The sequence below is a fragment of the Myotis lucifugus genome, unplaced genomic scaffold (assembly GCF_000147115.1).
Source record: "Myotis lucifugus unplaced genomic scaffold, Myoluc2.0 scaffold_119, whole genome shotgun sequence".
NCBI lineage: Eukaryota > Metazoa > Chordata > Mammalia > Chiroptera > Vespertilionidae > Myotis > Myotis lucifugus.
In genome coordinates, this window is record NW_005871167.1 from 1,952,171 (window position 1) to 1,968,519 (window position 16,349).

Consider the following 16,349-nt stretch of genomic DNA (forward strand, 5'->3'; position numbering starts at 1 on the left):
GATCCTGCGCAGGATCCGGAGCCAATGGGCCGTGATAGGGCTCTCTTTTTCTTGTGGAGTGCTGATCTAAGAGATTAGATACACTTCTAGGAGACGGTCATGCTATCTCCCCCCGACCCCCAGACGGCGGAAAACGAGGCAGGAGCACCCAGGAGCTCAGCGCGAGACCCAGCACTTCTTCTCCTGGGTCACAAGGTCAGACAATCACCAGAACGTCAGCTTGGGAGGGAGAGAGAAGCAGTGGCCGTGGCCGTGGCCGCGGCTGCGCATCCCCGCCTGCCGGGCAAGAGCAGGTGTCCCTAGAGGCGGGGGCGAGTGTGCAGCCCAGGGGAGGATGGAGGGAGGGGAGTGTCCGAGAAAGGAGAGTGTGCACACTGGCAGGAGAGTAGGTGTGTGAACGGGTGAGGGTGGAAGGGGAGTGGGTGCTCCAAGACGCAGGTGCACCAGGGAGGGAGAGGCTTGTGCAAAATGGGAGTGTGCAGAGGAAAGGCTATGCAAGGGGTCTACGGTCTGAGGGAGGTGAGTGAGCAAGAGATAGACTCAAGCAGTAAACACTTTTACACAAAGGACTGAAAAGTGTGCATGATGTGGGACTGTGAGAGAGGTGAGAGTGGTTGGGATCGGGCTGCAGGAGAAACGAAATGTGTGATTGTAATGTGTGAGGTAGGTGAGTGAGCAAGGGAGATAGGAGTGCTAAAGGGATGAGAGCACACACACACACACACACACACACACACACACACAGCTCTTTGCTTATATGGGGGCCTTGACCCTGAGAACCAGTTCTACCCCCTTACTAGGTCTGCTTTACACTTACAACCTCCCTCTCCTCCCTTTTAGAACGCTGAGGGAAAAGGGATTCCAGAGGAGCCCATTGGGTCAAACACATTGCGAAAAAATTAATTAGTAAGAGAGTAATTAACAGAAGGGAGGGTATGGAACCAGGGACAGACTGCCAAACTAAGGCTCCTCAATAGCAAGTGACTGAGGAGAGTAATGCTCTTATGAAACATTCACATGCGTTGGATGGATGGATGAATGAATCAGAAAAGGGCTGGAACCCAAGCCAACATAGAGGATGACTTCTTTTTTTTTAAATTTAACTTACTGGGGTGATATTGGTTCACAAAACTGTTGAGTGTGTGTTTCCCTCCACGTCCCGCGTGGTTCAGGGTTCAGGATCTGGAAGAGGAGCCGCACACAAATGAAAGAGAAGAGACAAGAGATCATTGGAAATATTGGGGGACCAGGCGGACAAGTCCAACTCAAGGGGAAGGACTTCCACTGGTGCTCAGGCCTCACCAAGCTTTTATTGATCTGGGATACACCCATAGCATAGCCCTTAGGCAGGCAAGTTCCAGTAACACACAGACTAGTAGCCCATCAGCAGGCAATTTCCAGTAATAGGCAGACTATCTTATCAATAAGGATTTACATGACTACCTGGTGGGGAAGTTGCTTCAGCTACCATTGTCTGGACTAACTGGGTGGTGCACAGCTCCAACCTTTGCTAGGGCTTCAAAGGTCACCAGCCTTTGGGGTCACTGTCTATGCTTCTCAGCTAGTGAAGACAATAAGCGGTTTCCTACACAAAACCATTCAGGTTTTAAGTGTACAACTCAACAAAACATCATCTGCACACCGCATCATGTGACCATCGCCCAAAGCAAAGTCTCTTTCAGTCTCCATTTATGCCTATTTTGCCCACCTCCACCTATTCCCACGCCCCTTTCCCTCTTGCTACCACCACACTGTTGTCTGTGTGCATGTGTATGTGTGCATATATATGATTTCTAAAGACAGTGAGCTGTGGTGGGCTTATGTGGAAGGCGAGGCGCTAGGGTAGAAAGTTTGACACACACACATTCAGTTAGCATTTCTGAAGGCTTACAAACCAACCAATTCTAACAAGATAGCCAATGAAACAATCACCTCACAAGCCCTATTGCCAGTTCAGACCTTGAGGTTTTTCTCTTTCTTAAAAAAATTATTTATTGATGAGAGAGAGACATCAATTTGTTGTTCCACTTATTTATGCATTTATTGGTTGATTCTTATATGTGCCCTGACCGGAGATCCAACCCACAACCTTGGTGTATCAGGATAATGCTCTAACCAACTGAGCTATCCTGCCAGGGCTTGAGGTTTTTCTTACTAGTCCCAGCTGCCCGTACCAGCAAGGGCTCCGAGTTACTATCAGAATGCAGAGGGAGAATCTCTATTGACATATCTTCCGTTTTGCCCTGGAGCATGCTTTATATTCATCTCATGCCTGAACTCTTACATCCTCAGCCAGATGGTTAAAGAGAATAGAAGTTAGGGTAGAAGGAATGAGAAATAGAGTAATAAAATGGTTTCAGATTTTATTTTTAAAGACTACTTTATTAATTTTTAGAGAGAGAGAAAGGGAGAAGAGAGAAACCTCAATGTGAGAGTTTAACATACAGTAGATTGGCTACCTCCTGCACGCCCCCTACTGGGGATCAAGCCGGCAACCAACCTGGGCATGTGCCCTGCCTGACCTGGAATCAACCAGCAACCTTTCTGTGCAGGGAGGACGCCCAATCAACTGAGCTACACTGGCCAGGGCTGGTTCCAGGTTTTAGACAAGTTGTCACAAGTGAGACACTGCTTCCTTCCTTCCCTTACTCCCATCCTCCCAAAGGGTTGGGAGATAAATAAAGAAGTTGGAGCCAGTAAGACCAGGGAAGCCAGAGAGAAACCTGCCCCTTGTCTACTTCTCTGTATCTGTGAGCAGAAGCCATTTGGGAAAGGTTTGGGGCAAGGGCTAAGAAAATCTGCACTGTAAGAATAATGCCATATAATGGGTCACAAGGTTTGCAGAAGAGCACAAGTCATTCTCATGTAATGTGATGGTCTGGGGTAGTGGCTGTGGGAACTTCCTGCACATGCTCACTCCTATATGTGTGTGTGTGTGTGTGTGTGTGTGTGTGTGTGTGTGTGTATCCATTTTTCTATGTATGACATATCTATCATACACATACACACATATATCACAATATCTCAGTGCGGCAAAGAACCTATCTCCCAATCATTGAAAACTTCTCGGCCAGAAGGCATGTGGTGGTCCTAGGAAGGGGTGGAAATTGGGAAGAGGGGAGGGCATTGCCTTGCCCCTCTTCCTGTTGGATTACTGTATTAATCTGCCTTTCATCAATCCTTTCATCCTAGTTTTGCCCTCACATGGGCATTGTCTACTCCCTATTTTGTGTGCACACTGTTGGCTACATCTTTACAGATAGTCTTTTTAAAAAACATATATTTTTACTGATTTCAGAGAGGAAAGAAGAGGGACCGAGAGATAGAAACATCAATGAGAGAGAACCATGGATCTGCTAGCTCCCGCTCGGTTGAGCACGTTTCCTTGGCGGGAATCAAACCCGAGACTCTTCAGTGCGCAGGCCAACGCTCTATCCACTGAGCCAAACCTGCTAGAGCTTTACAGATAGTCTTATCACTACTTAAAAGGGCTTGTGACTGAGACACCAAAAAACAAACAGACCCAAAACAACCCCTCATCCACACGGGAAGCAAGCACTCAGTAAAAACTTGCTGAATGAATGAGTGAATGAAACAAAGACACAAGTGAGAATACGTGTCCCGATGGCAGTGGAGCAGAAAGGCCACGGCACCACCGCCTGTCCCCCGACACCCGCGCCCCTCCCCTCCCCCGTATAGAGAAACAAGGAGTGAGACTGGAGAAGGCCCGCAGCCCGCAGTTGGGATCTGGGTGGCCCAGGTTGCCATGGCACCGCCTCGGACTCCACCCTCTCCCATCTCCCCCCAACCACCACCCCACCCCGCTTGGGTAGTGGCAACTAGTCACGTGCTTTGCCGCGTAACCACACCTCTGCTCCTCCGAGCAATAGCATGCGGTCACGTGGGATAGCAACAGGTCACGTGGTGGCCATCGTCCCTCCTCCCCATTCTCCCCGCCGCCCCCCAACCGGGCAAAGCCACTCCCGGCCCCTCTGCGCAGGAGTGGCTGGTCACGTGCCCCGAACGTCCGGCGCTCGCCCCTCCCCCCGGGTTTCCGCGCGCCTCTTTGGCAGCTGGTCACATGGTGAGGGTGGGGGTGCGGGTGGGGGTGAGGGGTCCGCTCTAGCTGCGGCCTGAGTCTATGGTTGGGCCCGTGCGGTCCAGCTGCTCCGGACAGAGCTCGAGTGTATGGCGCCGCAGAAACCGGCTCCTGCGCCCCGATAACGGTCCGCCCCCGCAGTTCCCGGCGCGGGAAGAAGTAAGAGCAGCTCCTTCCAGGGATGGAGACCTTTCTCCACCAGCCTGGCTTCCCACGCGTGCTGGTGACGGAGGGGTCGCTGGCGGCGGGGGGGGAGGGGGGAGGGTGGAATCTGGTCCTTTGTGGTCGTGGGAGAGTCGGTTTCGGGGCTGGGGTGTAGGATCGTCGATGCAGGGGGTGTGTCGTGTGGGCTCTTCCTTTGTGGCAGGCGCGACGGTCCCAAAGGAAGAGATTTTTAAAAAATTCTGGGGCCTCACGTGGCTGAAGGGGTTGGGGCTGCCTAGACGCTAGGCTAGAGTCATTGTATTGCCTGAGGGGCGGGCCTGGCCTCGGGGAAGGGAAGGGTGCTGGCGCTGCGTCTTTGTGCTGTTTGTTTTTTTCCTGGAGTTACTTTGTTGCTGTGGGCGCATACCATCCGAACTCTGGAAGGGAATGTCGGTGGCAGAGTCTCTGTGATTGCAGGGTCTTCTCTGATCTGAGAATGGCTACCCTTCGATATGAGCCCGTGGCTGAGATTGGTGTTGGTGCCTACGGGACGGTGTACAAGGCCCGTGATCCGCACAGTGGCCACTTTGTGGCCCTCAAGAGCGTGAGAGTCCCCAATGGAGGAGGGGCCGGAGGGGGCCTTCCCGTCAGCACAGTCCGTGAGGTGGCCTTACTGCGGCGGCTGGAGGCTTTTGAGCACCCCAATGTTGTCCGGTGAGAAGGTGAAGGGTTGGGAGAGGGTGCTCAAGGGGAAAGACACCTCTGTGAGGGGCGTGGTGGTCTGGAGAGAAGTGGGGATCCCGAGGAAATAGGGAAGGTCATGTTGGGGCCAAAAGGGATTGATCCATGAGCAGCCCACCATTTGTTCCGTCCAGGCTGATGGATGTCTGTGCCACCGCCCGAACTGACCGGGAGACCAAAGTGACCCTGGTGTTTGAGCACGTGGACCAAGACCTACGGACATATCTGGACAAGGCACCCCCACCAGGCTTGCCAGTGGAGACCATCAAGGTGCGTGGGGTGGGCAGACAATGAGAGAGGTGCGTCCGGGCCTTGGCAGTAGAAGCCATTGTGATTTCAGGTATGGCGCCTCGTTTCCAGTTCCTCTGTACCTCCCCCTTCCAAACCAGGATCTGATGCGGCAGTTTCTGAGAGGCCTGGATTTTCTGCATGCCAATTGCATTGTTCACCGAGACCTGAAGCCAGAGAATATTCTGGTGACAAGCAGTGGGACAGTCAAGCTGGCTGACTTTGGCCTGGCCAGAATCTACAGCTACCAGATGGCACTTACACCTGTGGTCAGTAGAAAGATGTTGGCCGAAATGGGTTCTGGTTGGGGTAGGGAAGTGCCCATCGCAGTCGGGAAGTCATGTGTTTTGTGACATCAGTTGAGCAGTTGTGCTTCATGGTAACCCATAGGGCCCTGTCCACTCTTCTTGTTCCCATTAGGTTGTTACACTCTGGTACCGTGCTCCGGAAGTTCTTCTGCAGTCTACATACGCAACTCCTGTGGACTTGTGGAGCGTTGGCTGTATCTTCGCAGAGATGTTTCGTCGAAAGTATGGGACCCAAGGACCTTAACTATTTTGAGTTTCCCAGATCTCTTAAAAATCATCGCCTTATCTTGCCCATTCTTTCACTTGAGTCAGCGGTTCTCAACCTGTGGTCGAGACCCCTTTGGGGTCAAACGACCCTTTCACAGGGGTTGCCTAAGACCCTTGGAAAACACATATATAATTACATATTGTTTTTGTGATTAATCACTATGCTTTAATTATGTTCAGTTTGTAACAATGAAAATACATCCTGCATATCAGATATTTACATGACAATTCATAACAGTAGCAAAATTACAGTTATGAAGTAGCAACGAAAATAATTTTATGGTTGGGGGTCACCACAACATGAGGAACTGTATTAAAGGGTCGCGGCATTAGGAAGGTTGAGAACCACTGACTTGAGTACTTACCGACCATCTTGTCCATAACTAGAAGCTCTGAAACGGAATTAGGAACTTATTATCCCTTTAGTTTCCATACCCTCTGTTTGAACCACTAAGCAATAACCATTCTGGTACCACATCTTTGAAAATGATGCTCTGTCCCTTCTCACCTTAGGCCTCTCTTCTGCGGAAACTCTGAAGCTGACCAATTGGGCAAAATCTTTGAGTAAGTGACTGGCAAGGGGGAAAAAATGTTCATTTGAGTCTTTCTACTGCTGAGCTCTGGTAGCATTTGGCTCTGCCCCTGAGGTGGAGCCTTGGAGGACCTCTCTGACCAGTTTTCCCGTTCCCCATAGCCTGATTGGGCTGCCTCCAGAGGAAGACTGGCCCCGAGATGTGTCTCTGCCCCGAGGAGCCTTCCCCCCCAGAGGGCCCTGCCCAGTGCAGTCGGTGATCCCGGAGATGGAGAAGTCTGGAGCACAGCTGCTGCTGGTACTGAGTTTGGGCAAGGGAATGGGGTGAGATTAGGGTGACAAATGTAGTAGCAGAAAAAGGACCCAAACCATTGTGGTTCCTGAGACTCAGTTGTTGGATGGGCTAGTCTTTTGCTACTGTGATTGGCCATCCACAAAGAGGGATGTAGAAAATAGCCCGTGCTAGTATTGTTGAGGGTGAGCAAAAGTCAATTTTGGGTTTTTTTTTCTTCACGATTTTCTGACTTTTGTCTCCCCTCACAGGAGATGCTGACTTTTAACCCACACAAGCGAATCTCTGCCTTCCGAGCCCTGCAGCACTCCTATCTACAAAAGGAAGAAGGTAACCCAGAGTGAGCAATGGAGTCGCTGCAACAGAACCAAGAGAAGAGAAGCTGTCGTTTACCTTGCTTTGAACACTAGAGTGCAGAGCCCCCCACCGAGAAGCGCTCTGTGTCTTTTTATCTGAGGCTGTGGAGACAGTTCCTCCAACTTTTTACAGGGAATATCTCGCTGGCTGCCTTAATGACATTCCCCTCCCTCCCCTCCTTTGGGGATCATCCTTCTCCTGCCCTCCTATTTCCTTACACCAAGGAGTATGTCCCTTGTTCTCCCCTTCCTTACCTTGATATTGGGATCCTTTTTTATACGGGGAAAAAAAACAAAACAAAGAAATATGGTCTCTTTTTTTCCTTCTTTTTTTTAATGTTTCTTCCTTTGATTGGCTTTGCCATTTGGGGATTTGGAAAAACCATTTGGAAGACAGACTTCTCTGCAGAATCTTACAGATTCTCCTTAGGTTACAGGGCCTACAGTCAGTGGAGCCCCTCAACTGGTAAGAGAAGACAAGGCAGGCATTCAATTTGCTTCTTTGAATATGGAGTCTAAATGGCTTTTATTTTTATATTCATTGACCCTTCCCCAAACTGGGTCCTGTACAAGAAAGATTTCTTGGTGGTTTTCTCTCTGGCTCTGTCCTTGGTTTCCCCTTGGAGCCAGGCCAGGATGTGTGGTGGTCCAGCATGTGGAAGGGAGAAGAGGGGAGACAGCCAGGAATGACTCCGACCCCCATACCATCTCGTACACTCCCAGGAGCTTCCCATAGCCACTCAGGGAAAGAAGAGGCTTCTCTGTATTCCTCACCGTCTTGTCAAGGCAGATGGCCTGGCTATTCAGTCACCTTTAGGGGATGGCAAAGGGCCTTTCCTCTTTCTCAAACAAAAAAGGTCACTGACCCTGGATTTTCCCTACGGGAGGAAGAAAAAGCTTAGGGAGAGCAGGAGAGAAGTCAAAAGGATCCAGAGTCTCATAGAAAGGCACTGGGGTTGGCTCGAGGATCCTTCTGATTCCGAAATCTCATTGCGAGCCAGACACCAAGGATCTGTAGAAGCAAAGGGAAAAGGATAAGCACCAATTCTTAATCTCTGGGACTGACTGACAGATGTAGAGAAAGGGTGCATATGAGAGAACTGGAGAATGTTACCTCTGTAAAGCTGAAGAAGAGTCCAACACCCCCCAGGATTTTTAGGGCTTTGTCTGAATGTTTAAGAAACTTTTCTCCACACATCTGGCATGTGGGTCTCCGGCTCTTGCAGACCTAGGATAAAACGTGTGTGGAGGATGCATAGTTGCTAAGATGCCCTGTCCCGACACCTATGATAAATGACCCTAGAAATTTACTAGTTTTGATCAGTATCTTACAGATTGAAATCCCATTTAGCTAGTTCTTTATAGCTTTTGATCCATCCCCACTCTTAACACAGCAGCACACAGCCCCAATACAAGAGAGCTGCTAGAGAGGCAATCCTATTCAAACTAAAACCTACCATTTTAGGCACTGTCCTTCCCCAATTTACCTACCCACCCTTCCCCGCCAACTCACTGCAGTGCAAAAGGCATAATCTTGTTGATACAGGGTTGTGAGGTTGAATAAGCCACAACAATCAAAACTTCTTTCCAGTTCATCCCGGGTCCAGTTCATCCCGGGTCTGGTTGCTCATGACCCACCAAGAAGCATTGATGACATCTGTCTGGAGGATATATAGGCAGAGGGAAATTACTTGATGCTGCTAACCCTAAGAATCTCCCTACATTTTGATCTCAGTTCAAGTGCCTCAATTTCTCTACTCCAGCAAAGGAAGTCAACATCCCTGGGGGGGAGTGTATCACAAATATATCCACTAAAGTTGTCTTAGATCAGCCGTTCTCAGCCTGTGGGTCACGACCCCTTTTGGGGGTTGAACGACCCTTTCACAGGGGTTGCCTAAGACCATTGGAAAACACATACATACTTACATATTGTTTTTGTGATTAATCACTATGCTTTATGTTCAATTTGTAACAATGAAATTGGGGGTCACCACAACATGAGGAACTGTATTAAAGGGTCGCAGCATTAGGAAGGTTGAGAACCACTGTCTTAGATCGTCATGGAAAATTAGCCAGACATCCTAGGGAAGCAAATGGCTTGAGTCTGGAAGTGATCTAAGAATGATCTTTGGGGCAAGACTGTTAGGGAGTTAGAGGTTAGAGAAAAATGCAAGTATTTGAAAGGGTATCCCCTTACCTGTTTGCTTCGGTTAATGGCTAGGCATGACCAAGAGATTCCAAACTGGAAGACGAAGACCAAACCAAGGATGATCATGTACTGAGAGGAAGAGTTATGGGAAAAAAGTCCTAGATTCCTTTATGGTCCACCTCTAACAATCATCTGATCTCATCTATTCATAGAACTTAACCATGCCCGTTGAAAGAAATAAAATCATCAGCCCCGGTTTCATAGAGCAGAGCAGAGATGTCCCCCCAAATCCCTGAGGTCTAGTTTCTTCCTAGCCCATTCAGCCCTCCCAAGAGTTCTACAGTGCCCATCACCTGGGTCAGGATACAAAGAACAGCAGTACTTGGTGGTGGTTAATGGCACCCACCAGTCCAGCCACTGCGATGAGCAGGAGGAAGACCCCCACAGCAATGACTCCTCCGATGATGTGGATGCTGGACACCAGACCCAGGCCCTTTCCCCAAGCAGCCACTCCGATGAGCAGTAAGCCTACCAGCTAGGGGAAACAGAACGCAGGACACACGTCAGAAATCTAGCGTGCAGCACAGCCTGAGGCCTTACAGGGCACCCGGGACTACAAGGAGAGGAGGTGCTGTGGGAATCTGTAACATCCCTGGGCGCTCCTTCCCTGGGAGGTCAGAATGTCTGGGAGGGGTGGGGGTGGGGGGCTGCAGGATAGTCATCTATGAATATAAAAACCGAACCTTTAGCTTCATCCATCACTTCTATTTTGGGAGAAACTAAAGTTCACAAAAAGGAGGGAGAGGCCTTTGTTCCCACAGCCCCTAGTTCATTCCCCCCACCCCCAAACAAACCCTCCGATCACCGGAAGTCTCCCCTCTACCCACGGAAGTCCCCAGGAATTCCCTCTTCGCCGGAAGTTCCTGGGAATCTTCCTGGAACACCCAGGACACCCCTCTACCCACCGGAAGTCCCCTGAATAATCTCCCCACTCGCCTCTCCGCCTTGAAGCTTTCCCCACCTCCAAAACCTCACCATGTAGACCACGTTGAGCGCGCACAGCGCATTCTTGGAGCAGGCAAAGCCACCGCAAACCATCTCCCCAGCTTTGGGGACCCAAGTGGTCCCAAGGACTTAGGGAGAGGGTCTTAGGGGCAGTCTTCCCGGACCCCGACAGCTTCTGTCTCTTTAAATCTAGTCCACCTAAACCCAGCTCTCTGCGCCTGCACCGCCCCACCCCTGCCTCTGGATTGGAGAAACTCCGGGCTAAAACGGGACGTCGTCGGCCTGAATGCCAATCAACCTGCGTTGCGTTACTGACCCGCCTCCCGGCCCCTCCTTTAGGTTCTTTATAGAGTGAAACTTAAGAGTGGAGGCAGGGCTTGCAGAAATTCTCCTGGAGATCGGAGCCTGAACTTGGAAACCCCGGATTGAAAGTGAAGCTTTCCTTCGTCGCAGTCGGAAGAGGCTAATCCCGGAGAGGAGGCTTTGGAGAAACTCCGGCGAAGAGAGAGAAGACAGGGCTGCCGGGGCTAGGCGAAAGGGCTCCTCCCTTGTCCTGCGGTGACCTCATGATGATGCCATTGTTTGTTGTTATTGCATCACACTCGGAACAGTGTTTAGCCCAACCACAGAGGTCCCGGTTTGGGCACAGCAACACCCAGCAAACCCTTACACATTTGCAAGCATGTCCACTAGTACACATTGTCCTGTTCCATATCCCTCCCTAACGGGTGTGAATATACCCGATATTAAGTGTGTAAAACAGCAGCCTTGGTCAGTGCATTACTGTCTGTGACAAAACCACAGGCATGGGTGTGCCTGATGCCTTCAGAGCACATGCCTGGTCCAGAGCTTGCAAAAAATGACGAAGGGAGGGGTCTGGAATATGAATAAATCTGAGAGTAAGGAACAGTCACACATTTTCACTCCGGGGTGGGCACAGTGGTTGGTTGGTCAACATGTTTATTATAGAACAAGTGCTTGGACACGGTGCCATTTTATGGGAAAAGAGGAAGAAGCAGTCTTAGAAGGAATACAAATGAAAAACCTCCTTTCAACCCCACAGAACGATTCAAGTATGTGTGTACTGGGATTCAATGACTGCAGAAGCAGTATGTGGTCTTATTGCCAGCAGACTGCATGGTTCCAATTTCCCAGCCACTGTGCAATCTTTGGCCAGTTAGTTAAGCTTTCTGTGCCTGTTTCCTCATCTGTGAAATGGGGATAAATAACAATACACCTACCTCTTGAATTGTTGTGAGGACTGAATGAGTTAATATATGTAAAATACTTGGAACACTACCTGACACATAGTAAATACTAAGTATGTTATTTTTTTTAAATATATATTTTATTGATTTTAGAGAGGAAGGGAGAGGGAGAGAGAGATAGAAATATCAATGATGAGAGAGAATCATTGATCGGCTGCCTTCTGCACGCCCCCTACTGAGGACTGAGCCGGCAACACAGGCATGTGCCCTTGGCCGAAATCGAACCTGGGACCCTTCAGTCCGAAGACTGAAGCTCTATCCATTGAGCCAAACCAGCTAGGGCTAAGTGTAAGTTATTGTTCAGACAATTTTATAGTTTCCAGTGGGTAATCTCAACCTCAGTTTCCTTATCTCCAGCTACAGAAATATTCATATAGTTACAATCCCCTATCTTTTATATATTGATATCATGAAGATATGCAGAAGAACAGACATTTGGCAGGGCCAGAAAAGTTGGAGTCTTGAAACAAAGTAATTAGATCAAACCATCCACCATTTCTCCCCTCATCCTCCCTGCATCTTTGTTCTGTTCTTGAATTTCGCATCTAGCCTCTTCTTTTTCTGGTCCTAAATCAAGAGCAAGACAATGGCATTAGGGTTAAGGGGGGCTGGTTGGCAAGCAGCCAACCAATTGGTGTGGTGAAAAGGTATCAGAATTAGAAGACCTAGAGCCATCAATTTGTTTCACTTTCTATTGGCCTCTCTGAGCTTCAGTTTTCTTTGCTGAATAATAATCCTACCCCTTGGGCCTGTCATGAAGATGATATATAGGAAGGTGTGTTGTTAACTATTGTGTTATAGACAAGTTAATTATTAAGGAAATAATTGAACATGGAGCACGGTGGTTTTGCCTGGTTATAGGTTACTGTCCTTCTCCATAACCTATTCTCCCCATAACTGCTTGACCCCTTGACCCTTTTAACCAGGAGGTGGGTGCAGTGGGGTAGCTGGCTGAGGAAGGGTTACATTGCAAGAGGTAAGGATGTAAGCTCTTTAGATGTGTAGAGTGGGTGGTGATTACAACTATAAACTGGAATGCAGGGCTCTAAGAGTGACAGGCCAAGTGTGTATGGATTCCTGCGAGCTTGAGACTGAACACAAATCTGTAGGTCACCAAGAGTTTAGGATTGCACCTGGGACCTGGCTTGCCACATTCTCCCAGCACCAACACCCATCTTAATTAGCCTCCTCCCACAGGAGGCCCTAGGATGCTTGGATGCTTATTAAGGTTTCTCCATCCACCTGTCAGGGGAATCTTAGCAGAGGCTGGCTGGCAGAGCTGATGGGCCAACACTAGAGGGAGTGGGAGGTGCAGGAGGTAGTGCTGACCCAGGCTGTGGGTTTGAAACTCACCAGTCAGGAAGTGAGGCCGACAGACGGAAGGGCGGGCAGGGGCGGGGAGTTCTGGGGCACAGCAGAAGGGGCCTGCTGGAGTTTGGGGGCTGGGGGGCCATGGGCTTCAGGGCCAGAGGTTGCTGTTAGCCTGGCAGGGCAGGTTTGGGTAACATGCACGCCCAAAGGCAGCTGGCTATAGCTGCAGTGAGAGCAGAAGTCAAACGACATGAGGTAGCCAAGCAGGCTCTAAGCCGCCTCAGGAAACTGACAGAGAGGGTGGGTGACTCGGAACTTCGTGACAGCATCCGGGCCTCACTGAACAGCATACAAGGTAAGAGAAGGGTTAGCTCCCACTTGGGGGTATCGGGGAGCAGAAGGGGCATAGAAGGGTTTACTGGGTCATACATCATTTCCCAGTAAGCCACTCCTAGTAGTCCCCGAGGTGGAGCTGGGATTTAGGGGAAGAATACATTTGGAAAAGATGGAAAAGGACATGGGAGGTGTCATTCTTCCTCTTTCCCCAACTCTGAGCCTTCTCCTAGGGTAGTGGTTCTCAACCTGTGGGTCGCGACCCCTTTGGTGGTCGAACGACCCTTTCACAGGGGTCGCCTAAGACCATCCTGCATATCAGATATTTCCATTACGATTCATAACAGTAGCAACATTGCGGTTATGAAGTAGCAACGAAAATAATTTTATGGTTGGGTCACAACATGAGGAACTGTATTTAAAGGGCCAGAAGGTTGAGAACCACTGTCCTAGGGGATCAAAGTACAGGTCACTGCTGAGCTGACCTTCTTGGAAAGGGAGAAGTGGGTGAGCATGGGGTAGGCTTGGACCCTGCCTGGGGAATCCGGGGCAGGAAGCAGTCTGGGGCAGGAGGTTCTGGGACTGGATAATGTGTTCATTCCCAGGACCCACGAGGGATCAGTGACCTCTTGTTCTCCAGCTGTACAGAGAAACACACACACAAATGCGTACACACATTCAAATGACCATCCGGAGAATCTCAGGTTCCCAGGCACACACGAACACTCACGCAGCATGCTCTGCACAGCCGAAGTGCAGAGAAGTCCCCCAGGACTCTTCTTGGCCCCCTCTCTTCCCCATGCTCCTGTTCCTGTCTTCCCCCCACACACCTTCCGCTCTACCTTCTTAGTGCCATTAGCACAAGTGATGACAATACAGGAAGGAAGTGCTGCCATGGCAACACCATCCGCCACATCCTCCTGCCCACCCCAGCTTCAACGAAGTGGTGGGGCCCTGGCAGGAAGGGCTCATCCATCCATGAGGCACCACCACTAAGGAACTGATGGAACTGGAGGTCCCTCCGGACTGTTCTCCTCTCATTACCTCTGAGGTGGCAGAGAGCTAACAAAAGCAGGCTCCTTTGCTCATGAAAGGTGTCTGGGAGAAGCACATCCTCCATATCCTGGTCTCTTCCAGCCTCTCCATTTTTAGCCGCCTACTTGGGGGTGGCAGATGGGGGCAGTAAAGGAGACCTCCTGCCAGATCTCTCTGATGGGAAAGGCCACCAGAGCCCAGCTTGGGGAAGGAACAGTTTGGTTCGGGTTCCTAAGGGAACAGTCTGATAACACCCTCCCTATCCTGTCCCCCACCCTTTGCCAAGAACTACAGCTGACACCTTCCCTACAGCATTCATTGTTGGAAAGGCAGGCCTAGGGGGAGTGGCCCCATGGGGCCTCCTAGGGAGGAACTCCAAGCCCCATTCATGTAGGAAAAAAGGGGGGAGGAGGACATGTCTAGGGCAGGTAGAGGCCTCTGCTCAGCTCTGGAGAAGGAGGGAGTGAGGAGGGGGTAGAGGCTGGAACCTCTGAGAAGACTCCACTCTTCCTAAGTGATTTGTTCCACTCTCCCCGGGAGTCAGGATTCTGTTCCCTTTGAATATAAGGAAAACTGAGGCCACCGGTGGAAGGAAAAAAAAAAATTAAGCCAGAATCAACAAATCTCCTTCAGTCTTTTCTAGAAAAGACTACTGAGGGGTCTCCTGTCCTAGGGATGGTGTCATCTTGACGCTGCAAGGGCGGGGTGGGGGAGGCTGCCGATGGATCTCGGGGCAGGCCCGCGGAGGGATTGGGTACAGGTCTAGGGGGAAACAAAGGGTATCCAGCATCCCGGTACCGCCCCCCACCCTCCACCCCTACCAGGCCGCGCACGCCACGGGCTCCTGCCTCCAAGAGCCGCCCACGACAGCACTATTATAGTCTCGGCTGCGTCAGGAGGATGGGACGCCAAATTAGGGGAACGCTGAGACTCCCCGAGTCCAGGGGTGGGTTCTCCAAGGCTGGCGGGAGGCCTCACCTGACTCCCGCCCCAGCCTGGTGGTGGCGGGGTCTCCATCTCGGTTCCCCATGGGCCTAACCCCTGGATCCTTCTTCCCCTGCTTGAGGACAGTGCGCCTTGCACTGCAGGGTCCCTAGAGAGTGGGAGCTACAGGAACTGAGGGGCTCCTAAATTCGGGGGCGCTAAATAACCCACATGTGGGTAACTAGTTGTGAGGGTGGTGTCTCCATGAACCCAAATCACATGGCGTCCCCCCCCCCCCCTCGCACACACACACCACCATGTATGCGGATCCCTCCTCTCGGCTTATCCCCGCTGTTTCTGAGGCACTCTTGGAGCTGGGGTTGCTATGGAGACGGGATGCATTTTAGCATGGGGGGGGGGGGTGTCAATCTGTAGACATATTCCTTCTCCTTCCACCTCCAGCTGCAGCCTTTGACTCACATTTCGGCCTGGGCTGTTCCGAGCCCCCAGGTCTCTCCCTGCAGGAGGCACCCTCCCCTCCTTCCTATCCTGCTAAGTTCCATGTTTGTCCGCGTCCCCAGGGAGCACTTTTCAAGTTCACTTTGGGACAGTTGTGTTCCAAACGTGGCCTCGTGGATGTATTGCCTGAGTGCGGGTGGAGGTGGGCGAGGGGGCTGGGTGATGGGGAAGGAGCACATGCAAGTGCCCGGGGGAGACCAGGGGTCCTGGGAAAGGCATTTCCGAGTTCTCCGCTTTTCTGCATCAGCTTCCCCAGAACGTGCTCGGTTTCCGCCGTGGACTGTTCTCGCGTAGACTGACTCTTACCCTAGTCCTTAAATGCCGCACCCCACAGTCGCGCTCCCTGACTGTGCTGCGCTGGGGAGGGGGCTCGAGTGTTGGAGTAGGTGAGTCCCAGTTCCAGGGAATCCAGCCCAGGGTTTGGGAGGGAAATCCAGTCCTGGATTTTGCAGCGCCTTCGCAGACAGCCGTGCTGGTGGAGAGAAGGTGGGGGAGCGATGGGGGGGTGGGGGCTGCCTCCTCCTCAATGTGAGGGGAGCGCCCGGACACAGCGCGCATCCGGACCGAGCCGAGCCCCGGCGAGCCCCCCGGACCCTTCGCCCGGATCTCACGCCCCTCCCCTCCCAGACCCCACACCCGTGGGTCTTCTCCTTTGCTTTCCTTAATCTTTGTTATGGCGAATTTTTTTCCCTTCCTTTTGGTTTGGTTTTACTGTAGGAGGATTAGAAGTTCTCCGAAACGTAAATATATCTATGAAAGAATGTGAGGGGCTGCTGCT

The 16,349-nt window shown here is 51.0% G+C and overlaps 4 protein-coding genes across 4 annotated transcripts in view; 2 read left to right on the forward strand and 2 right to left on the reverse strand.

Annotated features, from left to right (window-relative positions):
- Positions 1 to 2,252, reverse strand: part of MARCH9 (membrane associated ring-CH-type finger 9) — a 6,260-nt gene extending 4,008 nt beyond the window's left edge. Inside the window, exon 1 of the mRNA XM_023757937.1 lies at positions 2,156 to 2,252. Coding sequence (XP_023613705.1) covers positions 2,156 to 2,252 — 97 coding nt within the window. The remainder of the gene's footprint in view (positions 1 to 2,155) is intronic.
- Positions 2,253 to 4,083: 1,831 nt separating this feature from the next.
- On the forward strand, positions 4,084 to 7,333 carry CDK4 (cyclin dependent kinase 4). Its single transcript, XM_006093539.3, has 8 exons — positions 4,084 to 4,258; positions 4,721 to 4,957; positions 5,119 to 5,254; positions 5,374 to 5,541; positions 5,693 to 5,802; positions 6,361 to 6,411; positions 6,542 to 6,677; positions 6,923 to 7,333. The coding sequence occupies exons 2-8, from the start codon at positions 4,740 to 4,742 to the stop codon at positions 7,013 to 7,015; spliced, it is 912 nt and encodes a 303-aa protein (XP_006093601.1). The 5' UTR covers positions 4,084 to 4,258; positions 4,721 to 4,739; the 3' UTR covers positions 7,016 to 7,333.
- Positions 7,334 to 7,520: 187 nt separating this feature from the next.
- Positions 7,521 to 10,409, reverse strand: TSPAN31 (tetraspanin 31). Its single transcript, XM_023757971.1, is given in 7 exon segments — positions 7,521 to 8,039; positions 8,142 to 8,255; positions 8,541 to 8,630; positions 8,632 to 8,688; positions 9,225 to 9,305; positions 9,583 to 9,711; positions 10,212 to 10,409. Coding segments are annotated over 7 exon segments (609 nt in total). The 5' UTR covers positions 10,275 to 10,409; the 3' UTR covers positions 7,521 to 7,964.
- Positions 10,410 to 12,908: 2,499 nt separating this feature from the next.
- The window catches only part of AGAP2 (ArfGAP with GTPase domain, ankyrin repeat and PH domain 2), a 15,663-nt gene continuing 12,222 nt past the window's right edge, over positions 12,909 to 16,349 (forward strand). The window contains exon 1 of the mRNA XM_023757938.1: positions 12,909 to 13,115. Coding sequence (XP_023613706.1) covers positions 12,956 to 13,115 — 160 coding nt within the window. The 5' untranslated portion in view covers positions 12,909 to 12,955. The remainder of the gene's footprint in view (positions 13,116 to 16,349) is intronic.

Bases quoted from the DNA above. Each gene is read 5' to 3' on its own strand.
- CDK4 (XM_006093539.3), top strand. From the start codon at position 4,740: ATGGCTACCCTTCGATATGAGCCCGTGGCTGAGATTGGTGTTGGTGCC. The intron at 5,803-6,360 runs GTATGGGACCCA...TTCTCACCTTAG, and splicing joins GCAGAGATGTTTCGTCGAAA to GCCTCTCTTCTGCGGAAACT. The intron at 6,412-6,541 runs GTAAGTGACTGG...CGTTCCCCATAG, and splicing joins CAATTGGGCAAAATCTTTGA to CCTGATTGGGCTGCCTCCAG.